General features: G+C 42.7%; 1 protein-coding gene across 2 annotated transcripts in view; it reads right to left on the reverse strand.

The window, feature by feature from the left end:
- The window catches only part of mRpS23 (mitochondrial ribosomal protein S23), a 77,582-nt gene that overhangs the window by 15,674 nt on the left and 34,964 nt on the right, over positions 1-26,944 (reverse strand). For both annotated transcript variants that reach the window (XR_012826913.1, XM_075686890.1), the window contains exon 3: positions 8,447-8,518. Coding sequence is in view for 1 of the 2 variants with exons in the window: in XM_075686890.1 (XP_075543005.1) it covers positions 8,447-8,518 (72 nt within the window). In the remaining variant the exon portion in view is untranslated. The remainder of the gene's footprint in view (positions 1-8,446; positions 8,519-26,944) is intronic.

Raw genomic sequence — 26,944 nt, forward strand, 5'->3', positions numbered from 1 at the left:
ATATTGAGGGACATGTACTATTTGCTGCACCATGCCTGGACTTGGAGGAGGTCTTCATGAAGAGCGGAACAGTCCAAAGCATTTGTTATTTGACGGTATAAAACGCAATCATCCGCAAAAAGGCGTATGTTGGATTATAAGTGGAAGGTCATTAATATATATGAGAAAGAGGAGAGGCCCAAGGACAGAGCCTTGGGGCACACCGGATAGAACAGGAGATAGGATTGAAGAGATCGAGTTAGCGTAAACAAACTGAAGGCGCTCGGTTAGAAATGCACGGATCCAATCAAAGATGTCTGGGTGAAGACTAAGGTGTGAGAGTTTATGCAGGAGAAGAATATGTGACACTTTATCGAAGGCTTTTTTGAAGTCCAGAAAGAGAGCATTAGTGGGGATGTTGCGATCAACATGAGAATGCAAATCGTGTAGGAACAGAGCAAGTTGTGTGTTGCAAGAATGATCTTTGCGAAATCCGTGCTGATTAGGATGAAAGAAATTGACAGATGAAAGGAAAGTGGCGATGTGGGAATGTGTAACGTGCTCCATCAGTTTCGAGCAAACACTGGTGATTGAAATTGGACGGTAGTTTCTAGGATTTGTACAGTCGCCTTTTTTAAAGATGGGAATTATTTTACCAATTTTCCAGTCAGTAGGAACCAATCTCGTAGCAAGAGACTGTTGAAATATTTGTGTTAGAAAAAGACTGCTGATGTGCTTAGTGCTTTTTAAAACCTTGGAGTTAATGCCATTAGCACCACACGAGGACGAATTTTTTAAGGAATCTATGATTTTAATAATCTTTTAATAATGAAGTACTTCTATTTTTATAACTTTATGTACATAGGGCACCATGTATCTTGAACCTCAATGTAAAGAACTGTGTTTATACAAGATTTCAGTATAACAAAATTTCAGTGCCACCACGAAGAAACACCGAGGCAATAAATCAAAACGGCCAAGGATGCAGATGGTCAAACGATTCAATTACATGCAGCTGCTTGTAAACGCACCTCTCATATTGTGTGCTGTGCGACAGAGAGTGGCTTTCAAAGCATAGCAGCAAGACCCTCTCGCCATCATGTTCCGTATAAAGTCAAATTGAAGTAAGATACTATCGGGTCTCACGGGCCATATGCTGAGGGCCTGGGGGGTGAGTCAAAGAGGATGGTGGCTTGATGCATGCCACATCTTTTTAAGACTGCAAAGGCGAGGGTGAGTGCAGGGCAGGTGAGCCCTGCATGTGGCTGTCAGCACAGCTGAGCACAGAGGTCCACATGCCCTATCTTTAAGGTAATTAGCAGTGGGTGCAAAGTTTGGGCAAGCCAAGATGGCTGTGGATTCATGTGCACTGTCTTTCTACATGTTTAGTGTTGGAGGTCACTTAATCTCGAGTCTTGCAGATGCATTGAAGTGAGAGGGAGACTGAGAATTCACTTCCTTCCACCTGCGATTTTGGTGACAGTGTTGTCCTACAGCAGGTGACATCAGCTGCAGAGGGGAAGTGGGCATGAAAATTTTGCAGGCTTTGCTTCGTATCGCCGATGGGGAGATATCAACACAGCATGAAACCATATCATTGGTCACCAATTCACAAAAAAAATTTTTCTTATTGAAATTCGTTATTTTTTCCAATTGCCTGATATATCAGAATATCTTAGAGCCTCGTCCATGTAGGAAAAGTGTGTCAGTGAAGTGCGGGTGTGAGCTTTAGATGAGGACAGGTCTTAGACAAGTAAACATGATATCCCTGATATTTGAGTCGCTTATCAACTTGGGTGCTAGCAATACAAGTTACAGATATGCTCCACTAAAGGCTGTCAATCGCCTCCATCATTTCAGCACCATACACATGAAAATAAGGTCATTCAACTCCAGGGCAATGCAGGATCTAGGTAATGCCAAATGTGAATGCCTTTACCATGCATAAAAGATGCAAAGAGCATGTGCAATTGCAAGTGAGTGAAAGTGACCTCAAGGATCCAATACACACCTCTAGATTCCATATATAGGGGTGTGTAAATATTTATAAATTTCAAATAACAAATAAGATGTCCTATTTGATCCAGTCCTCAAATCGAGTATTAACTATTTGGAAGTGTGAATGTTTTTGGAACATTTTTCAAGAACATCACATAGCCAACTATGCAAAATCAACCATAAAACTAAAGCAGAAATGAAGCACATTTCTCTTCTACCACAGTAGAAGTTATGCAGACGGTGCTGCGTAGCTTTGGTAGCCAGACTTTTCCCACTTAACCCCAATCATGCAACTTCGATTTCCTTCATGTACACAACATATGGCAATGAGTATTGCTTGACCCTATTTATGAAAGCCGCAACTGTGCATTCTCATGGGTTTAACCCCGGATACATTCGACTGCAACATTGTTTGTTACAATAGCGGCAATATCACTAAAGAATGTGATTTTGCTGCTCTGCCATCAGTGCAGTCAACACGCATTTTCATCCTAGTCTAAACAGTATACGTAGATGCTAAAGGGCACATTTGACTACTTTTAAATCTAAATTTTGATAATGCATGGCCACAAAAGTTCCCAAGAAATCCGATTATTTTTAATGCTCCATTGGTGCTGTTAATAAAGGGCGCTTCATAATGTGCAATGTAATGACAGAAACTTTACTATGTAGCGAATACTGGAACATCCACAATGTTAAATTAAAATTTAGTTCTGGGGGGTTTACGTGCCACAATATGATTACGCCAACCAACTTTGACCACCTAGGTGCACCCAAGTGCATGAGCATTCTTTCTTTACGTTTACCTAAATCCTCTAAATGGGGCTGCCATTGCAGGAATCAACCCACAATCTCAGGCTTAGCAGCACGACGCCATAGCTGGTAAGCCACTGCAGCGGGCTGTCAACAGTGTTTCATAGTAGTGGTGAAAAAGGTGGCTCAATATTTGAAAAACATTTGAAAGGTGTTCTGTATAGGGTCATTCCATACCGAACGTCCCAAACATTGCACTCGACCCTCTACAATTCTATTCTAAAAAATTTCAGATGATCATTTTAGTGCACTATTTGCACTCGTAAAGCATTTATAGAAGAAAATTTTTTTTCTGTCTCTTGCAGTGATTTGAATGTTGCCTTAGTGGGAGAAACCTAGGTTGTCAAAGAATACTCTCAAAAATACAATACTGCACGGAACGCCTTAAATATCTGTTATTTGCTAGAAAAGGAATGGCACTTTCTTATTCTCTCCCATTGGCAGCCATTACTATGTCTCACGAAGTGCTTTGTGGTGAAGCAATGCAGCAATTCTGCGCCCATTTTGATTATGTTTTTAAAATTCTACAAAGGTTGCAGATACAATATGACTATGTCACATGGCTGGATAGTTGGCAGTAAGCGTGTCAAAAAGGTATTGAAGTTGACGATCAAGTAATTAGTGGAAGGGGTGCAAACATTGCAAAATGTGTGAAATGGGCTATGGTCAGGCACATGTAGATTGGTGATGTGGTTCAAGTAAAAATGCATGCTTCTGGTCATTTGGAAGAGAAAACAAAAGGGATTGATTTGTGAAGGTTTAATCAAAGTGATTTTTGTTTTAAGCAAGAACAAAAATTTTATGTTGAGCGTTTCCCGTGTCCTTGGGCGTCGGCCTGTAAGTCTGCTTCACTGCACTGCCACACTTCCTTGGGGAACAGAAATGTATGCGGCAACCACGCGGGTGGCAAATCGTATGCTGCTGTGTGTTTTCACATTTCGACATGCATTCTTCGGCTTTCCACAGTGCCACAGACAAAGTGTCAGAGAAAACGAGCGATGGCTCTTTTAGAAATATATTGTTATATAATAAAAGCACAAAACAGACACTGGGCATAGACTTATAATTCTTCTTTATAGGCAGCTTGCTTAAACATTACTCATGCCATTCGTGCCTCGGAGCCAACTGGTGCTTCGGATTCTTATGCCCTGCTCTTCGGCAGAGGTGAACTTTACTCCAGTGACCGCGTCGCGGAGCGAGCATGCGGCACCCACGGTTCGTCTTTCAGCCACATCCCTTGGCAGCAGGTAAGACCAGCACTATGAGCGGTGAGCATGCTGCTATCATGTCATCACAGAGAGCCTGTACAATGGAAAGTGAAAGCGAAAACTATCTACAGTAAAAGCACAATGACACTTTACGATTACAAAGCTGAAGGCATTGCATGCAGCGTGGGGTTTACTCTTTGATTGCATACCTTTAAAGAAGGTTCTGGCTTGGAACGGAGGCAAGAAGATGATAGTATTGCTTCTCCGACAGCGGCTGACATGATGGAAGAAAGGCGAGAAAGTTGCCATGCCAGTGCTTCTGCAAATGAAGCTTCTACCTCTGAAGGTAGGCATCGATCCTTTTAAAGCGTTTTTATTTCTTGGTTTACGAATCAACTAGTAAGTTATGTCTCAGGCCCTCGTCTTCACAGGACTTGCTTGTTTGTTTTTGTTTTTTGACGATTTAGAACTGTGAAGCAAAATGAAGATTGTGCTTGACCTCATGTTTCCGATCTACACGTGATGATCAGAAACATGAGGTCAAGCACAATCTTCATTTTGCTTCACAGTTCTATATCGTCAAAAAACAAAAACAAACAAGCAAGTCCTGTGAAGACGAGGGCCTGAGACATAACTTACTTACTTACATGATGATAGGATTGAAAGAAGTGATTAATGATTTTTTTTTTCTGTTCATTACACTTTCTCGTGAAGATTTGTGTGCCAAACCAACTGCGCAAGCAGTACTTCTGGAGCAAGGCTTTGATGGCACAGTACTACATACTTATTTAAAAACACAGTAGCAGGATGTTTCTATGCACGTGTATGTCCCATTTCCTAGATTTCAGGAAAGTGAACGATCCAAGTGAACACCTGCGTGTTCACTTGGCCCTACAGATTGCCACAAGACAATGCAGTCAAAGCAACAGCAGATATTTAATGTGCAAGATCTCGGTGAAATAGATCGTCGCCTCTTGAGAATGTGGTGCAAACGTACACAAGACATCTTTACCGTGTACTCCCATCACTATACCGTGTTTGTGAAACGGTACACAACTCACATGGTGTCGAATTTGTGCTCAAACCCGTTTCTCATGTTTGTAAAAAAATGTGCCTGCCATATGCATTACTACCGCAACTTTGGCTGACCTCCAACCTATGCTGGGACTCATTCCTGGGGAGAGGTTTTGCATGATGTGCAAATGCGTGTGCTACACTATGCCGAACGCTACAAGCTCTGAATGTGCCATCCAGGAAAGTGGAGCTAACTCTGATCCAAGTGAGCCGGAAGCTGCGACTGAAAACGTAAACGAGACGCTTGCTGCCACAGGGGTGAGTCCTTTAAAAAGAAAGTGTGGAAGAAAGGCTCGACAGACCTATGCAAAGAAGAAGGTCAAATGGCTCCAGAGAAGCACCAAAAATGCAGTCTATTCATGCCTGGGCCTTTAACAGCCGTCAAAGTCTGCTGAGCATCACAGCGGTGAGTTTTCTTTTGGTGACTACATAGCTCTAATGAAGCAGTTGAAAGAAAAATATGAGAATGAAAAATAATGACAAAGAAAAATACAGATTTTGACACGAGCCCCCATTTCATGGTCCCATGTAAATGTTATGAATTACTTCGGTACATCGGAGCGAGAGGCATGCGAAGCGATTCATGTCAGAGCAAAGGACGGCATTTTTGACCCCCCCGTAAAAAAAACAAAAAAAACAGGACACCCCATTGGCAAGGAAATCAAACTTTCAGTCAAGAAATTTTATGAAGACGATTCGCTTTCACACTCTACCAGGAAGACATTATCTGCAGTCAACAAAAGCGACTGCTTTTGCTAAATCTGCGAGAGCTTTATGAGGAATGGAAAAAAAAGCTGCAATCTCAAATGTGGATTCTCTTCATTCACAAGTCTGCATCCACCACACTGCATTTTGGCCGAGGGAAGTGGCACCCCCCACAGTTTGCGTGTGCATGGCACACCAAAACTTCAAACTGATCCTCAATGCCACAGGATTCACGCAAACAACAGAATTGTTAACAGTTGTATGCCAGACAGACAACGAAGACTGCATGCGCGGCTGCTGTCTTGTGTGCCCAAGCAGCAACGCCCTCAAGAGCATGCTAGAGAACACACCATCCCTACATACAGATAAGGCTGGCTACCTCCACGTTCACCAATGGATCAGTGGTGTCCTGTGCAAGCTAGAAACAATTATCTTAAGTCCAGCCGAATTTTTTTAGAAGCTTTTAGACATCCTACAAGAGCTAAAGTTGCACTACTTCGTGAGCAAGCAGAATATTTAAGAGAGCTCAAAACAAACCTAAAGGGTGACGAGTGGATTTTTTAATTGGACTTCGCAGAGAATTACAGATGCTCCCCAATCATACCATTGGGTAAATACACAAGCCACATTGCATCCCTTTGCTGCATACCATAGCTGCAAGGAAACTGGTTCTCTTCAGGCAAAATCACTTGTGATTTCGAACTGTCTCAAACACACTACAGCTGCAGTGGCTACATTTTAAGATGAAGTACTCAGAGTCCTAAAACATGAACTTCCTGATGTCAAAAAAGTTCACTACTTTTCAGGCATTGTATTGTCGCAGTACAAAAACATCCAAAATTTTGTAAAGTTGTTCCACCACAAAAAAGACTTTAGCTTCAGAATGGAACTTTTTCGCAACCTCCTATGGTAAGAGCACTTGCGTTGGCGGCACCGTGAACAGCTGGAAGCCAGGGCGATCTTCAGAGACCCTACAAGGGACATATCCTTACACCCCATGAGCTGTTACATGGTCAGAAAAAAAATATAGGAGGTATATTTGTGCTATGGGCACCAGAGAGAAGGGTTGCAGAAGTTTCACCATTTCATGCCATCATCACTGACCACTGTTAATGCCGGGCTCCCCTCCTACTCAGCAACACAGGCATTTCAAGTGGCAGACCATATGTCGGCCACGGGAGTAAGAATTGCAATCCCCACAAGGATGAAAAACCGGGCACACAACCAAAGTTCTGTGTCTGTCGTACGTGCGCATGTAGTGCTGTGGCAGTAAAATAGTGCTCAGCTTTGACTACTAACCGGCAGCCTACGGTGCCCTTCCAAAACCTCCTGCCAGCCATCTACACTGTTTCCTGCAAGTTTTCAGCAATGTGAAAACACACAGCAGCATACAATCTTGCTAACGGCATCGTCACCGCATATATTCGTTGCCCCAAGGAAGTGTTGCGGCACAGCGAAGCAGACTTACGGGCTGGCACCCAGGGACGCGGCGAATGCTCAACATAAATTTTTTTTTCTCGCTTAAAACAAAAATCACTCCGATTAAACCATCACAAATCAATCTCCTTTGTTTACTCTTCCAAACAAGTGCAAGCATGCATTTTTACTTGAACCAACTCACCAATCTACATGTGCCTGACCATGGCACATTTCACACATTTTCCAATGTTTGCGCTCCTTCCACTTACGAACTACTCAGTCATTGACTTCAACACTTTTTTGACATGCTTACTGCCAACTATCTAGCCATGTGACATAATCGTACTGTGTCTGCAAACATTGTAGAACATTTAAAGAATAATTAAAATGGGCGCAGAATTGCTGCATTGCTTCACCACAAAGCACTTTGTGAGACATAGTAATGGCCGCCAATGGGAGAGAATAAGAAAGCGCCATTCCTTTTCTAGCAAATAACAGATATTTAAGGCATTCTGTACAGTATTGTATCTTTAACGTATTCTTTGACAACCTAGGTTTCTCCCACTATAAGGCAACATTCAAATCACTTTAAGAGACAGAAAAGATTTTTTCTTCCAAAAATACTTTACAAGGGCAAATAATGCGCTAAAATGATCATCCGCAATTTTTTAGAACAGGATTGGAGAGGATCGAGTGCAAAGTTTGGGACATCTGGCGTGGAATGACCGTATTCAATTCGAGTCACTTTTGACACTATTCAATTTGGCCTAAAAAGTTAGTATTCGCACATCCCTATTCAAATCAGAGAAGGTACCATTGTGTTGAACGTGGGATACAGGTGGAATGTTGTTTGTGCCACCTGTACTCAATTTGATCCCACAGGGACATTGTTGTGTTGAGACACTTGAGTTTTACCCCAACCACTCTATGGCTTACTGCACAAACTTGTCATGAACAGCACAAAGACTACACATGCATAGCATGTGCCATGTCACGTTAAGGTGTCCACGGCCATTGCTGTCACAGCATCCATTCTAGTCCATTGAATCTTTGTGAAAGGTATTTTGCTATTGCCATGATCTGTTCACTGCGTCTGTGACTTAGCCTATTTCTTTGCAGTGGTAGTAACCTCTTGATATGCAGGTCAAGTGTGAGCAACAGTTTCGATTCATTGTGCAATGAGGACCCCTTGGAAACAGAAATTGCGAGTGTACCTGTATCTGCGAGTAAACATGGAAATAGCAGCTCACCATTGGCAGGGTGACAAGTTTCTTGTGTCCTGCAGGTCCACAGTGGTCTTGGTATGCTGCTGGTAGAACTGCCTGCACACAGAGTTGCCAGTCACCAGAGCAGTGAGACAAGGCTCCCACAGACATTGAAAGTCCATGCATCATACTATGAATACCAAATGGGTCCATGTACCTACCACAGGCTTTGTATCCAGTATGTCAATTATGGGCAGTTAAGGATTGGCCTTAACTTTGCCCTTCCCGCTGTGAAATACCTTTCTTCTAACCTAACTTGTCATCACAATTATGTTTTACTGCACACATTAGACTGCAGTTCCTGCACTACATTATCTGGATCATTAAAGATAAAAGAAATTGCTTAAAATATCATGAATAGTGAGCATTACTGTTCCAAGGTTACCTAGACTCAGCAATAGGTGGTGTCCAAGTCCACAACTCAGTGGTGGCACCCTCTGGAAAGACATGCAGATCTTAAAGGCGATGCTTTTGCTGGCCGGCAGAAACAATTTCAAAAGCCAGGAATATGTCATAGACATAGTGCTTTACACATACTCAAAAGTGTCACAACTTATTTATGCATCGGAAGTTGTGCGACGAATTATGAAGTTAGGTATGAAAGACAGAAAGAACTGCTCTGAATAAATGTTTGCACAGCTAGCATGAATGACAACAAAACCACAAAGAACATTAAAATAGCTGCAATATGTTTCTTAAACAAAGTCATGACAGAAGCTGTGTACTCATCATTCCAATGGTGGATGGATAACTGCAGCACTAGGTTTCCTGCAAGAAATCCTAGTTTGAACCTCATGTGGGAAAGCTTTTGTTCTGAGGGCGAGCAATATGTGCATTTTACCAGGATCACGGTTTACAAACAAACATTTATGCCATGAAATATTACAGTGGAGGATATAATTGCACGACTCAACACAAACCATGAAAACATACCATTCCTCCACAAGTTTACAGGGTGTGTTTTGGGAAGAATGTGAATGTATGAATGATTTTGCATGTCATTAATAGCATTGCTGATGACGGTGTTGGCCACTCACGATTTACTGCAGGCCCAGTATTCAGATTCTGTACCCGGTAAACTTAGTATGAAATGTAAAGTATTATCCATATTGCAACATCCAGCACCCAGTGATATGCCGGATTATGGGCCCAATGTCACATCAGACTGGTGCGGCATACTGAACGTTGATGGGTACTGGTGCCAAAAGCAGCTCTAGAGTGAGAAAATTGTGGTCCCTGCCAACAACCGAGAGCCCTTTATTGCAATAAAAAAGTCTAATGAAGAAGAACAGGAAGCAAGCAGTAGTGGCGCACTATCATCGATGTAGGGCACAAGTGCAAATCGCAAGCTGTTGGCGCAGAGACCATTGTTCTCTAGTCACTGTGCTGGCTTTTCACCTGCCCTTTGCCATCAATAAATCCCCCTATCAATGTAGTGGAGGTGCATGGTACCCCTTCAAACCTAAAGCTCCGAAGCCAGACATTACCCACCACCGTTCCGACAATGCCTGATAACTCCACCCAGCAAGGCGCGGCCCAATCTCCCCGCGTGCTGTGCTAGTGCACTCCCACTTTCTTCAGCAGCACCAATGACCATGACATAGAAGATTGGCTGTCGTTATCTGAAAGGGTGAGTGTGCACAAGTGGGACGACGCTACAAAACTATGCGACGTCCTGCTCTACCTAACAGATGTTGCAAACCTCTGGTTTCGTAACCATGAGCCTGATTTCGCCCCTTGGACTGCTTTCAAAACAAGCTTCGTAGATGATGTGTTTGGGCGCCCCTCAGTGCACAAGCTTTGCGCTGAACAGCATCTACGTGGGTGTGTGCAGCAGCAGGGTGAGAACTCCATGAGCTATATCAAAGACCATGATTGTGCAAAACAGGATCAGGCACATCATGAAAGGCATAGACAATGCCTTTCACATGCTGCTGGCTAAGGACCTGTGGACCATGCCTGAGCTCGTGACCTTGTGCCAGAGCTTCGACTGTCATGCTCCTGTATCAAGGTCAGCATTACAGGAAGTGGTCACTCACAAATGGATTCTTAACAACATTCCTTTCTACATAAGGAAGGAGGGTCGCAGTGCCAATTGCTAAATTTATTTATTTTATTTCAATAGTGCTAGGCCCAGATAGGGGACGTGGCAGGATGGCACTGACATTAGTGCACATCAAAATAGTAAAACAGTAAACAAATAAAGAAAACAAAACTTAAAAGCATACTATACATATGATTAGTAAACACAAGTATGGAAGTACAAAGCATTAAAAACAAGAAATGCCACAAAACAAACTTTACATATACTGTTCAATGAATGCCTGAAATTGATCCACGTCATCCACTTCAACTAACTTACTATCAAGGTCGTTCCACTCGACTACTGAGCGAGGAAAAAAGGAGTACTTAAGAACATTGTTTTTTGTTTGAAAAGGAAGCAAAGTAAAATTATTTCTGTGTCTCGTAGCATAACGAAGAGAATGTGTGACGTATTCATGAGTGTTGCTTTTTGATTTGCCTTTAACAACTTTAAACAAGAAACACAAGTGCGCTCTTATTTCTGTCTGATAACGCCCTCAAGCCTGCTCTATCCCTTAGTTCAGTAATGGACATAATGCCATAGTGATTGAATATGAAGCTGACTGCTTACTTTTGCACTCTTTCTACTTTATTGATATTAACAGAAGTAAATGGATCCAACATTATACTGCCATATTCAAGAAGAGGTAAAAGAAGAGAGTTGCATGCTAAATGTTTAAGTTCTTTAAAGGAATTACGAAGACATCACTTAAATAATGCAATTTTGTCATGGTGTTATAAGCAACATGGTTAATATGACAGTCCCAACACAGATCATGATCGCAAATCTATGGAAGAAAATTAATTGTGGTGGATATTGTAATAGGTGGGCTCTTCTTTTATAAAAGAGGCACGCACCAGAGGTTATCAGAAAGTTTTCTATGTGCTGACACCTGGCATCACACCAGGGGTCACCCCACAAAGTGCTGGCAGTATTAAAACCACCAGTGATCATATATGGTTCTGGGAGCTTGTCAATCAGCTTGTAGAATTATTTTGCTAAGATGGTAAGAAGGCGGTATGTAAATGCAACAGATTGTTACTAATTTGTGAAAGTGAATCACTCACACAGACACCACCTCGAGGGAGGCCTGTAGAATAAGATTTTGGCAAGCAACAGACTTACCTACAACTATTGCTACACTTCCGGATGACGCAACAGCATCATCATGATTGTTCTGGAAGATAGCATACTATCTGAGCAAGTTTGTTAGTGTGGGTTTTAAACGTGTTTCCTAAACACACATCTTTGGATTATTTTATGGAGGAGTTTTCTGATACTGTATCGCCAAGATTATGGAGAAGCATACTCAGTGTGCTTACCAAGTTGACATTTCCAAATTGCCTGAGTTTTCCATGTTTTCCCTGACTGGCTTTGCCGAATTCCCTGATTGACACAGAACTTTGTTTTATGTCAAGGCTGGTTGACATCATGCCGCCCGATACTGTCACTCTCTAGTAAGCATGCTAAAAAAAAACTACATAATCCAGTTTTTATATTAAGGAGTAGTGCTTATTTTATTCAAAAAGAAAACAGAAGGGGGGGGGGAGGGTACGTGAAATGGTTGGCAAATAAAATATCTTCGAAAAAAATGGTAGAACCTATTGCGAATCGAGTCGAACGTTCTCAACTACGAATAACAAGATGCATACAGAAGCAAATATTTTCGAACGTGAGCTATTCCTATCAATTGATTACAAGCTCATTGGTATGAGGCCCGAACTTTTTCACAAGTGAGATTCTCTCTCAACAGCTGTTAACTCAACCTCAACTGTCCTGCCACACTATCAGCCCGCGCTCAACGCCTTAGCATTGCTTTTCACTGCATGAAAGAGCTTATTTTAGCTTGGATGAGGGGTACCTGCTTCTCGGTGTCAGTCAATACTTTTTTTTTTCTTTGAGAAGCTTGAGCTCAAAAAAGGAAAGCAGTGGCACGTTTCCTTTCCCGTTTATTCCTCAATGCGCAGGTCCTTTCTGTTCTCGTATTTCTTCCACTGCACGTTCGCCCCATAGACCATGTGAAGCATCCGCTTGGTCTGTTGTACAGTCAACATCCGAGTTTTCAGACTCCCAAGGGACCGCGAAAATAGAGCAGTTTGAAAAAATGAATGCATGTCCTTTATTTTATTTATTTCAAAATACTGTCAATCCTCTAGCGAGGATTGTTACAGGAGTGGGAACAAAATACCAACATTACAAAAGCATAGGTGACAACTCACTTAAGGAAAAATTCCTAAACATGCGCAACTGTCTTATTTTCATGGGAACATTTGTAATATATATGCATACACTATACAACATTACAATACTGTGGTTTCAAATGAGAAGAACACAGGAACGGACGAAGAAAAGAAACATTAAATGAAAAGCCAACAGATGGACGTAAGTGGCTTAGTATTAGGAGCTTGGGAGCTCTGGGATGATATATTTAATTTTTTTCTAGGAACCTTTCCAGTGTTGTCTGGGCTACACTAAGTGAATCAAGCACATTCCATTCCCTTATTACTTGAGGAAAAAAATGAAAAACGGAACGTGTTTTTGCTGCAAAAATATTCATTAAACATTTGGTCACGTTTCTGGTACGTTTTCCCTTTTTCTTTAGCAGTAGCGAAAGCTGTGGTTGCCATTTAACATTGGTTGCCAAGGTGGCCATCTAACAATTGACAAAAGAATTTCAGACGATGTATTTTGGCTCTGTCACAAAGCATAGACAACTCTGCTCGGTGCAGTAGCTCAGTAGGGGAATCAGTTCGCTTGTAGCTGTTAAAGATACTAAATCTTGCTGCCTTGCATTGTACGGCAACCAGCACAGGAATGTTGGTTTTTGTGTAGGGGAACCACACTATATTCGCATATTCCAGCATCGGCATAACAAAAGTGATGTACGATAAGCGCTTTGTATCTGCGGCAGCGTAACATAGTGTTTGAGGAAAGACAACTTGTTCATTGCTTTCTCCGTCAACTGTAGCACATGCGCAGCCTGGCTGAGATCAGATGAAATCGAAACCCCCAAATATTTGTGCTGAGCCACTGTATGAAGCAAAACACCGTTGAAGGTATACGGAAATAATAGTTTACTTTTTTCTTGCTTACATTCATTGACTTTTTTCAGAATTAACTACCGTCTGCCAGTCTCAGCACCACTGGGCTGCATTGTGCAGGGAATTGTTAAGGGCGATTTGGTGGCTAATGTTCTTAATTTCACTTTAAAGTATGCCATCGCCTGCAAATAATCTAATTTTAACGTTTACTGTTTCAACAATATCATCTATAAATAACAAAAACAAGAGAGGGGCCAGAACAGATCCCTGTGGGACACTCGAAAGGACCTTGACAGTGTTGGAGTTATGTCCATTGTAGTGAACGAACTGGTAGCGATTTAACAGGTAGTTGCTTATCCAGTCAATTATTGGACCATTGCCAAGTTTTTCTGGGAGTTTACCAATAAGTTTAGAGTGAAACACATGGTCAAAGGCCTTAGAAAAGTCTACAAAAATTGTCTATTTGTGATTGTTCATTTATTGCTAGCCCAAAGTCATGTGAAGCCTCTACGAGTTGGGTTATGGTAGATAGTCCATCTTTGAATCCGTGCATAGAAGGGGAGATATACTTTTCTTCCACGTGCTTAGTTACTGATTTTAAGATAATGTGCTCAAGAACTACACAGCTAGTGCATGTCCGAAAGAGGGGCCTGTAGTTGGATGGGGATGAAGCGTCACCAGATTTATGCACCAGTACTACATTCACAATTTTCCAGTCCGCTGGAAGATGGCCATCGCGAATTGATTTTTTGAGATGAATATATCTGCTAATCAGTTCAGCATAGTGCTTCAGGAAGCTGTTCGATATGTTATCCGGACCACTACTTATCTTTTCATCAAGCTGTAAGAGCAGTGAAACAATGCCAGGTGCTGTGATGCTTAAAGGGCCCCTGAAATGGTTCGGACAAATTTTGTAGATGCGTATGGCCATCTAAATTTAACCATTCGCACAACAATTTGTGTGAAATGTCTCATCTTAAGGGAACTACAGACGATTACAAGTTACCCTCCTCCATAGTCATGTATTTTCTTCTCAACTCATTCGCCAAGTGATTCAGGCTAAGCTCCGCCTTCAATGGCTCTGCGTCATGATGACACGTCGTGTCGTCGACTTCCAGTTCTCTAGGAGCTTCTTAAAACTCTCCGCGAGCTGCTTGGCAGTCGACCCCAAGCGAGAGCTATCGAAGCAGCGTGCGTTGCGAGCATTCTGTAGCAGTGCCAAAAGTGTCTGGTATTCCGGTAACCACAGGCGAGTTGGGCGTTTAGACGGAACAGTGGAGGCATAAACTCAAGCTGACGAAGGAACTTTAGCATAGACATAGGTGAGCTGCCTGATCGGTCTCCATGGTCCAGCTGCCTGTTGGCGCAGACATTAACCAGCCAAACAAAGAGCTAATACTGCTCTAACCAAGTGGAAAACATTTTAAACATTTACAAAAACAATGTGTTGACGATTACACTCCTGCAAAAAATGTACACAAGCAGCAAAGAAGAATACATTTCGTTACTGCTACTGTGTGTGGTTGAGCTCTCTGCCACCAGGTGGCTGCACTGTGCAGACCATTCACATTTGCGCTTCTGCTCATCCCGTGAAACGACACGGTCAAACGGCTAGGCCCTGTCACCTTGTGCTTACCCTAATACCAGACTCACGAAACACTATTGTGGTAGTACTTCTCCAGTGTAACTGGATGGCTACAAATGCGCAAATTCTGGGGCCGATCGGATAGCGATTCAGATGCACTGCAGCCAGTCCGCTCATCTGCTGCTTTGCAGAAGGACACGATGTCGCAGCTTGACATAATGCCAGTCACTACGTTTGCAGTCTACAACACCATAAAATAAAATCACAGTGCTCGCGAAAAGACAGACTGACTCTAACCGTGGAGTTCTCGTCAAAATGGAGCATGTTCTAACATAAGCAGACGATGCTTGCTGTGTGTTGGAAGTGCTTAAGTGTAGTGAGAAATTGTTTTTGTGCATTCTCTTTTTGTTACTTTCTTTTTATAGAAACAACCAACATTCCAACTATTACGAACATCATTTGTTCACCATAAAGGTGGAAAATCCATCGTACACTAGGCAGCCAGTCGAATAGCTCGCCCTACTGACATCAATTGGGTGATTTACGTCATATGGGCAGGGGTCGCTTAAAATTCCGCCGAGCAGTGTGCTGTGATTGGCAGCAATGTATATCTTTAAAACCTTATAATAAATTACACACTTTACGTGGAGCACTTAGATGCGTCAATTAATGATCAGAAGGACCTATACTCTAACGACTCAGTACGTTTGTACAAAATTTTCAAAATTGTTTCAGGGTCCCTTTAAAGACGGTAGTGGTCTACCTCGACCTATGTAACTATAACTTGCTGCAATCTTTACGCTGTTATCAGTGCTAAAAACAGAGTGAAAGTATGAATTGAAATTATTCGCCTTTATCTTGTCCTCTGCAGCTGAAGAAGCAGGAGGTGTTGCACGTTTTACACTCATGTAGTGCCAGAATTTATCTGGCAAATTCTTGATAAATTTTTCTAGGATGCGACCAAAAAAGTGCTGCTATGCGCTTTGTAATTTGCCTTTCAGGGTCGACGTTAATGATGCGACCTCAGAGCTAGCACTTCCTAGCGTCTTTTTGTTCTTTCTAACATGTTTGATTTTGCGCTTTGAGTGAATTATGTCGCGGTTAATCCATGGGTTGTGCTTTTTTTGTAACCTGCTTTTGTGTAGGGACAAAGCTGGATATACAATGCATGATGTTATCTTTAAACTGCGCCCACACTTCATCTATGCTTGTGTTATTATCTGTACGAAGATCTGAGAAGTTGGGATACGCGAGAGAGGTAAGTAATTATTGCTGCATCATCAGCTTTAGTAAAGGAAAGTACATATTTTACTGTACCAGGCTGTTGTATTGGAGCTAACAAAGGCAAAGTGCAATGAAATATTCTGTGGTCCGATATGCCGTATACTGTTTCAATACTTGCGCTGTCGGTGGAAAAATGATAGCTTACAAATACAAGGTCTAACACTTAGTGGCACTCGCCTTGCATGCGCGTAGGCTCAACAACAAGCTAAGTGAGATTGAAAGTAAATAAAAAGTCAATTATCATACTGTTTGATAGGAAACCTGGGCTCAAGGAAGACCAGTTAACATCAGGTAGGTTAAAGTCGCTGGCCATGATAATCCTGCCACCAAGCACGCAGGAGTTCATATAATAGAAAAGAAAATTTAAGCGTGTTGCTTCCGCATTCGGGGGCCTGTAAATGGTGCCAACGTACACGATACCGTTATCCTGGTGAAGCTTACATTAAACTGCCTCGACATCATTTACCGCAGGCATGACCATGTATGCAATTCCCTGCCATAAAACAATTGCTAGGCCTCCACCTCTAGTATCTCTATCTTTGCGAACAATAAGTAACTTGGTGGTGCAACTTCATGATTGCAAACGATTGAGTGTAGCCATGTTTCACTTACAGTGACAATATCAGGTTTTAGAGCCAGCAAAACAGCTTCAAACTAGTCCGCCTTATTCGCAAGGCTTCGGGCACTAACATTCACAAGGGTTAATGCCTGGAAGTTCTAAATGTGAAACAACTAGCCCTCATCAAGATCTTACTAATCGTTAACAGCACCATTGTTGGGAGGGCTGCCCTGTTGGTAGTTGCACCTCGTTTGTTTTTTTTCACTTCATCACTATTGTTACTACTCTCATCCTGGGCAAAAAGACAACCATTAATTTGTACTCTGTTGTAGATAAGTCTTACCCTCTCCCCTCTGTCGCGGTTTTATTTCGTGAAGTTTCACAGTTTTCTTTTAGTTTCACGAACTCCGAATGAGTAGTCTTCACTTATAGAGTAACTGGTCCCCCTTATCCTGGAACAAGACCAGAGCATTTTAACTTTGTCGCGATAATCAAGTAACTTAAAGATAATTGGCCTGTCTGTAGATTCTCCTTCCTTAATTTGACCCAGTTGGTGAATACGTTCAATACCCGCAGACTTTATGTCTAGAGTATCTTGAAACATTGTCTTTGATACCAGGTCGTGGAGCTTTTGAAATGACTCAATTTGTTGTTCCCAAACCCCATACAATTAGATTTGATCGCTGACTTCTCTTCTGCAGTTATTCAATTTTTCTGTTCATATCCTTGACATTGTTTTCTAGATCTGCTATTTTCTTTACGCAATCAGAAACCTGCTTTTCCAACCCGCTAAGTTTTTCTAGTTTCTTATCAATTGCACTTAGTTTCTGGTTTCTGACAGTTTTTCCTTTCTTAATTCCCTTTATGTCACCCGCGATTACTTTTAGTTGCTTTGACCAATTGCCTTCCATCTGCCCCAGATTGGTTTCTATATCGCCACCGAGCAGCAACAGGAAGCACAGAAAAATCGCCGCTTTAGTAAGCACTTCACACAATGACCATGGGCATGGCCGCAAAATTAAGCAAACATTATTGCTATGATAACATTTTCCATATCATTTGCTCACCTGTACAAGAAGCATTAACGGGTTTGAAAACCGCATCATGGCGTCGCTGCCATGCCTACTGTCGAGTGCCGAAGTGAAGATTACTTGTATAGTCCCGTTGATACATGCTGTCCTTAAGGGCTCCTCCCTATCCTTAGGGGCTCAAATCACCATAATCACATCCAAAAAAGCTCTGAATGCCTGCTAGTACACTTATTAGGCATATTGGTGCTCTGATGGCGCATTCACACTGAGACATTCGGTGTCTGGAGTGGCACAGAACCCAGTTCGGCGGCGGTGAGATCCGCCGGACTAGCCCCTTCTGCGCAGATTGCTCCCGGGCCAATATTTGCGGCAGCTGCCACCGGATTCCCTCACCGTGGACCAATCAGAGCGCGTCTCAGCAATTCGAAAGATGGCAGCCAAGCCCGACGCGCTCGTCATATCGCAGCCTTCGAACGCGTTGCGACATCGGAAATGCTCTTCGAATTGGTGCATAACCACCTCGTCCTTTTTGACAAGTACCATGTGAAGCACAAGGATTAAGCGACCTGACAAGGTGGCGTGACCAAGCTACACGTGCTCTTGCAAAGCAGGACGAACCGACCAATGCCGGTGGCATCGTCTCTTCAGCGAATGCTTCTGCGCGTCTCGCATCGTCAGATAGGTGCTTGCCAGAAGGCCTAGCAATGCTGCCTCTTCTTGCTCAGGGTTTATTATTTTCGTTTCAAGCAGTGATGAAGCGGCCAAAATAAAAACACGCTAACTCTACCTGAGCGGAGATAACTGCGCAGTTTTTATAGGGTGCACTAGAAAGGGAGAGTGGGTCCTCGGCAGGCTCACCGCTGAGGATTTTTTTATTTAAAAAATTAGTAGCGCCACCGTTGCCTTGACCTGAATGAGCGACTCCGCACGCCGGTTGGATGCAGTTGCGTTGGAGACCCTACCCCAGTTGCATGGAGCTTTGACAGGCGTTTCCCTCTGCTGCATCTAGTTCTGATACTTGGTGGCAGAAACAGTGATTTTCTTTCCTGCCAACCTGCAGTCAATAAAATGGAGGAAGAACGACGGAAACAATGCTAACGACAATGGTGGTGCGTTGAGCAGACGACAGCCACTCAGCCTGTGAGCTCGCGTCAGCCAATGGGTTCTGCTAAAACAGGCGAAGCTTCAGGAGAAGGCGATGGCAGCGCTGCCAAAATTTCAGCTGTTTTTTTGCAACACCCTCGGCGCTTGCCAAGCCGTCCACTGGACCCACTCTCCCATTTCTGTACCCCCTAGTTTCGTGTCACGGAAACATCCAGGATATCCTGCGCTTGTTTGGAAATGAGCGTCCTACATGGCAGATGGCTCTGTATCGCATTCCGGCGGTGCAGTGGCCAAGCAGTGTACACGACACGAATTTCGGCGGCAGGAGAATTCCGTTCGCTATAGACGCCGGATTCCCCAGTGTGAACGTGCCATTACTGTGACAGGGAGATGGCGGGTGCAAGCGTGTACTACTAAGAAATACATACTGCATCCCGTCACAATTGCCCCTTCCCACGCTTGTGCTTCACCGCAATAATTTTGTGTATGTTTCACCACGTAACATTACTGTACTAAGGCGAAGCTAATCTTTAGGAACAGGCATTATGCAACGTGTTGTGCTTGCCGAGCTTCAAAGCTAATAGCGAGGACGAAAAATGCGGTGTTGCATTGCTGACAGTGGCGAATTGTTTCAATGAAAAACGCAGCACCCAATAGCAAGAAGCATGACAGTGAACATCAAAGCAGCTAGGCCTAGCGCTGCTGCAGTGGTGGCTACAGCTGCAAGTGGATTTACGTGTGAGAGCGCCGTTCGAGGTGGCGAGGAAATCAAAATAGCGGTGGTGGTGGCTCTGCTTGATTAATGCCATTTCGGGTCTGCGTTCACAGCTAAAAGTCCGAAAAATCTGACGGCGAAAGGTTCTTGAGTAGGAAATTTCAGACGTTCTTATACATTGACTCTATGGGGTACGTAGTGGTGCCATGAAGCTGTCCAAATTATCGGCCGCCAAGAAGGTCGGTCACTGACTGTACACTGCCAACTCCTCCAGCTGACAACACGGTGCCAAAGTAGGTTTATTATGATTCTTCCTTGTTACTCGAGTCAGCATTCCCGCGACTTTCGTTCCCTTTCAACAAAATTACAGCTAATTTTCCCTTATAGAAGCACAAATTCCGAGTTTTCCCCGAGTACTTCCAGACTCATGGACCGCATTGGTGGCGAAGGATATAAAACCAGGCCCGGCTGCATCGCTGTTCAGTGGGCATGGTGGTACGACAAGGAAAACAACGATGGGCTTACGCACGCTTTTCTTCATTGTGCAGGTTAGTAGGTTCCCAGAACTACCTCACGCTTCTTTTAAATCTGATGACCTGTTCCTTGTCGTGCTTCCATGCCCAAAAGCCTTGGTTGATCCTTTTTATGCTTTGCTTTTGTTGTTATGTGGTGACGTTGAGAGTAATCCCGGTCCCACTACAGGTTCGCAAAAAGCGCAATCTTCGAATGCTGTGGAAGAAATTTTGAAAACTCTTAAGGATCTAGACGAGCGATCTATAAGAATGGAAACCCTACAGAAATCTATGGCTACGTCAATATCAGACCTAAAGGAAAAGCAGGAATCAGTTTGTCAGGTGGTATCAGATATAAAAGCCAGATTAGAAAAAGTTGAACAGCAAACTTTTGCAATTGAGAAAAAGCAGACAGATCTCGACGATGTGCGGGATTCCGTAGTCCGCGTCGAAAAGCACACGCGCACACTCCACTCAAGACTAAACGACGCCGAAGACCGCGCTCGCCGGAATAACTTGCTGTTCTACGATGTGCCTGACTCCGCTGATGAAACCTATTCCAAGTCTGAAGAAAAAATACTGGAAATTTTCGCCGATACTTTAAATGTGGATATTTCAAGTAACAACATAGCCAGAGCGCACAGAATCGGGCGATTTGCCAAAGGGAAAGCACGGCCACTAATAGTAAAATTTGAAACATACAAATGTAAGGACTTAGTCCTTTCCAAGCGCCAAGTTTTAAAGGATGAAAAAAAAATATCCGTAAGCGAAGATTACTGCCCAGCAACAAGACACTGCCGCAAGAGGCTGATCGAATTTGGAAAAAACACAAAAAAGTCATTCAAGTTGCACTACAATAAATTGATTATCGGTGGAAAAACGTATGTTTACAATGAAGCTCATAATACTGTAACTGAAATAGCAGCTTTCGATAGCACACAGAACGACATCAGCCCTCGTACTCTTCGCTCTGGACGCGAATTCCCATTAAAAGAAACATAGGGGAACGAACGGGGAGGTGGTTCTCAGCTGTGTTCTTGCTCAGTGCTTTTTTCGAACATGCGTAGTCTTCTGCCCAAGAGGGACGAACTGTGTGCCATTATTGATGACTGTGACGCTGACATCATTGCGTTAACTGAAACCTGGCTGTCATCTAGGGTAGCCAACTCTGAGTTGTTTTTTTGCAGAAATAAATATGCAGTTTTTCGGAGCGATCGCACTGGGAAAGTAGGCGGTGGTGTACTTCTTGCAATCAGTGACCGATTTGAGGGCTTTTGTGTGCCGATTGTTTCAGATTTAGAAATCATCTGGTGCTGCATTACAATAAAATTTAAAAAACTACTAATAGGGGTTTGTTACCGATCACCCTCAAGTCCTTTGTCCTTTTGCAATGACTTGTATGACAACTTGAACCAGATAACAATACGCTATCCTGGAGTGCCAATATATCTAATGGGCGATTTTAATTTTCCAAACATCGTATGGTCCCACAGTCCGTTTTCTGAGCCCTCATCTACTGAATGTAATGAGTTCATTACACTTTGCTCTGACTTCGGTTTTTCACAAATGGTCACCTCACCAACGCGAATAACTCTGCACTCATCCTCAATACTTGATTGATAACGTCTCATTGATAACTCACTTGCCTGGTCTCAGTGATCACGACATTTTGCACTTCACGCTTACATTCCCCCAGCAGTATCAATGCAAACAACTAAAGACAATTAGAAACTTCAAAAGAGCCAATTTTTCTGCCATAAACTCAAGCCTATGTTCATTTCTTGACGACTTCTTACCGCAGTTTTTTGAACGATCAGTTGAAAGAAATTGGTGTATGTTCAAGAATAAAATTTTAGAATTAGTCCATCAGCATGTTCCACTCCAGCGTGTTTATTCTCATAATCAAGCCCCCTGGTTTAACAGGTTTCTTAATATGCTCTCAAATAGGAAGAGACGCCTTTTTCGCACCGCTAAACGGACGAAAAAGCCTGCACATTGGCTTGCATATAAAAACGCTGCCTCTAACTACTCAATTACAGCTAAAAATACTAAGCACACATTTTTTAGCAAAACCCTGCCATTATTACTAAAAACCAATCCAAAGCGCTTTTGGAGCATAGTAAAATGCAAACGTGGAAATAAGATTGCATTAACACAATCTGGTAGTCAGGTGTCCAGCTATCGTTGCGCAGACGTCTTGAACAGCGCGTTTGTGCAATCATTTTCCTCTCCCGCACCTAACAACGAATGTCCCGTCCTACAGGACTGTAACTTTCCTCCTATGGACCCTATTATATTTGATGCAACAGGAATTAAGAAAATAATCGAAAATTTGAAAATTACTTCCTCCTGCAGTGTCGATGAAATCACCACCAAATTCTTAATTAGCACAGTTGAATATTCGTCTATCATATTGCAATATCTATTCTCGCAATCATATAACTCTGGCATGCTTCCGCTAGATTGGAAAACAGGAAAAATCATTCCCATACACAAATCGGGTGACAGTCATAATCCATTTAATTATAGACCAATTTCTCTTACCTCAGTACCTTGTAAAATTATGGAGCATGTAATCTACACGCATCTCATTAACTTCCTTGACGACAATAATTTCTTTACTCCTCACCAACATGGGTTTAGCAAACACTTCTCTTGCGAAACACAGCTTGTCACATTTACAAACGATTTACACTCTAACCTTGACGCAGGCTTCATGACGGACTGTATTTTTTTGGACTTCGCTAAGGCATTTGACAAGGTGTGTCACGCTCTACTCTTACACAAAATAAGCATTTTAAACATGGACCCTACACTACTTAAGTGGATCTGTAGCTTTCTTACATCGCGCGTTCAGTTTGTTTCTGCTAATGAATGTACTTCCTCTCTAGTCCCTGTCGGCTCAGGCGTCCCTCAAGGATCTGTCCTAGGCCCACTTTTGTTTCTTATATACATTAATGACTTACCTATTAATATTTCATCAAAGATATGTTTATTTGCAGACGATTGTGTGATATACCGCAAAATTTCCAATAACTGCGATGTAACAGCTCTACAAACCGATTTAAATAAAATAACTGATTGGTGCAGCACGTGGAAAATGCAACTTAACATTAAGAAGTGCAAAACTATGAGGGTTTCTCGTACTAACTCTAGTTCTCTAAATTATTCTCTCACTAATATATCACTTGAATGTGTCACCTCGTATCGTTATTTAGGAGTGACCATAACTAACAATTTGTCTTGGAAAACGCATATTGATATCATAGTGTCCAAAGCTAACCGTACTTTAGGATACCTGCGCCGAAATTTTTCTCGTGCACCATCCTCATTAAAACAGTTACTATATACCACTTACGTTCGCATGCAACTTGAGTATGCTTCATCAATATGGGATCCCTGGCATTCAACACTAATACATACGCTGGAAGCTATACAAAACCGTTCAGCCCGTTTCATTTTAAATAACTTCAATCGGACAGCAAGCGTAACACACATGAAATGTTTATTAAACCTGCCTCTCTTATCCGACCGCCGAAAACACTCATGCATTTCTCTTTTTCACAAAATCTATTATCATAACACCTTTTTACACACTCTTTGGATCAGGCCAGCACCCTTCATTTCTTCTCGCCGTGATCATAATCAGAAAGTTAGCATATCTCATTTCAATTACAATAAGTATGCTTCATCAATATGGGATCCCTGGCATTCAACACTAATACATACGCTGGAAGCTATACAAAACCGTTCAGCCCGTTTCATTTTAAATAACTTCAATCGGACAGCAAGCGTAACACACATGAAATGTTTATTAAACCTGCCTCTCTTATCCGACCGCCGAAAACACTCACGCATTTCTCTTGTTCACAAAATCTATTATCATAACACCTTTTTACACACTCTTTGGATCAGGCCAGCACCCTTCATTTCTTCTCGCCGTGATCATAATCAGAAAGTTAGCATATCTCATTTCAATACTATCATGGGCGCAAATTCATTCTTGCCAAAGACTAGCAAAGACTGGAACAGCTTATCCCCTTCATTAACAGGTATAATTAATCCACTTATGTTTAGAAACGCACTTGAAAACGAACTTTTGTAATATACTTACCATTTGTCTTGCCTATGTGTATGTACCTTTCTTTATTGCAGCGTTTTCATCAGTTTTCATCAGCATCATGATCAAAAAGTTAACAATGCATTTTGTAAATCTACTGTACATATTATGTTTTTTTTTTTAATCCCTTTACCATTGTGTACATCACATTTGTATTTATCTTTTGTACCTCTGTTTATTATCATCGGATGTCAACTCAAAATTTCGAATTGTTACTGCCGTTATTTATCTTTTCTTGAGTTACTTTTACCGATGTTTACTTTGTATTTTCTTAGCCCCTCCCCTCTATAATGTACTATGTACCTTGAGGGTAAAATAAATGAAATGAAATGACTATTCAATATCCCTGAAAATTCCTGTTTTGTAGACACCCTGATACTGAAAAAGTTTGTGCAGAGACATGAGGACAGCCGAGAAAAGACAAGGACGCCCACTAACTCACAGCTGAAGTTTATTCCAAACGCATACACGAATAAATAGGAAAACTGAAACAGAACAAAACAAGGCTATCATTTTGAACATCACATGTTACCCCGTGTATCTGACTGAGTTGGCCAAGAACAGAAACTCACTATCAGAGAAGCGGATGGAAGTCTGAGTGATACACTTATCTCCGCTTACCTCCACAGGCTACCATGAGCTCTCACAACAACCGAAGGTGTTCGTTTGCTCGTTGCCGCACCCACCCGCTTTCTGCTCTCTCCTTTAGAAGAGCCCCACCTATATATTCTGTGGCGAGGAAAACATACGTTGCCTTCAAGAAGGCAAGTCCACTTGTCGAAACGTTAGCTCCTGCTTTCACTTTGTTCTCGTTTTGCTCGTCTTGGGTTTCCATCTTCTGCCTTCCCCTAGTTTTTCCTGGCACTCTTTACTTGGCCATTTGCCAAGTTCTTCCTCGGCTGTAGTTTTTTTATTTTTTCAGCATTCAAATTTGGACTGTCCATTTTGCCCTCCTTGCTCTCTTTCCCAACTAGATACTCCATTTTCAAAATGATGTGTTTATGGTTACTCCCTTTGCTGCTATACCCTTCCTCGTCAATGACCATTTCTCTCAACTTATCATGAATTCCTTCTGTCATCAGACAGTAATCAATGGTCGATTGCCGGTTTCCCACTTCCCACATGATCTGCCGTTCACACTTAGGCTCTGTGTTCACGATAACAAGGTTATGTTGCTTACAAAGGTCTAATCAACTTCCCGTTGTTGTGGGTATGACCATCTAAATTCTGTATGTGGGCATTCATGTCACCTAATAGGATAATTTCGGCATCATTCCCGAAACCCTTAAAATCAGCACTTATGTATTCCACTAACTCTATTTTTCTCTGTGCAATTATTTCCGGTCCACAAATACGTAACGCCCAGCCAAGATTTTTTCCCACTCATTGTACCTGATAACCAAAGATTCTCTTGAAATTTTGAATTTACTCTTTCCCATTTAGCTCCCTAACGGATGAGCATTCCGACTCCCCCTCCCTTTCTTTCCGACTTAGTTCTGTTGCACCCTTCCCAAACATAATTCTCAATCACCAGCGACTCTTCCAAATCTCTAAGGTGTGTTTCTGTAACCGCATACACCCCTATTTGTTTTCTATATACCTGCTCCTCAATCTCTGCCCACTTTTCCTTTCTTCTGCTGCCCTGCATGTTTATGTAGCCTATCGCATGGTGAGCTCTCTTTCTTGCTTTCCTCCTTTATCTGTTATTGATGGCGATGCTATTTTGAAGTTCCCTTAGGGGACCTTCTTCATTACTACCTACTATGTCCTCCTGAGGGCCTGTGGGCCCCTTAAAAAAGCAACAGCGCGACCAGCACATCGCCAGCCCACTTCTCGTGCAAGCCTGTATTTGAAATGGATCCCGTCTCGTTCAAAACCACCACACTTTCTCACTTACCTGTTTACTCCGACAACCTCGAAACTTTTCTCTTGACTCGTGTTCCCTATCGCCTCGTTAGCAGCCACTACGGCTCTTTGTACGCGACTGTCACGCACAGGCACATCCGGCACCGTGCACACCACGATCTGCACCTGAGGGGATTGCTTGCGCAAGTCGTCCACCCGCTTCACCAAGCGCTGGGCTAGTCCTGGCCCTTTCCTGTTTAGGACATCATTTAGCCCACCTGCTACTATGACGAGGTTGCACACGTGGGCATTTTCCGCGAGCTTTTCTTTTGCTCGCTCTATGACAGAACCCAGTGTCCGCCCTGGAAATGTCCCTACCGCCACTCTTTTGTCGCCTTTCACCCTCTCCACAATTGCTTTTGAGCACCCAGCCAGGTTTGAGTCGCCAGCGATAGTCAACCTTTCACTCTCTCCTACCTCTCCCGGCTTCCCTTTGCCCTTTTCCGCGAGATTCGGACTCGACAAGAAGCATTGTCCCCTGGGCTCCTGCTTTTTCTGCGTGGCGGCCTCAAGGTAGGTGCCTCTCTCTCCAGCTAACCCTTCA

The sequence above is a fragment of the Dermacentor variabilis genome, chromosome 3 (assembly GCF_050947875.1).
Source record: "Dermacentor variabilis isolate Ectoservices chromosome 3, ASM5094787v1, whole genome shotgun sequence".
Classification (NCBI taxonomy): domain Eukaryota; kingdom Metazoa; phylum Arthropoda; class Arachnida; order Ixodida; family Ixodidae; genus Dermacentor; species Dermacentor variabilis.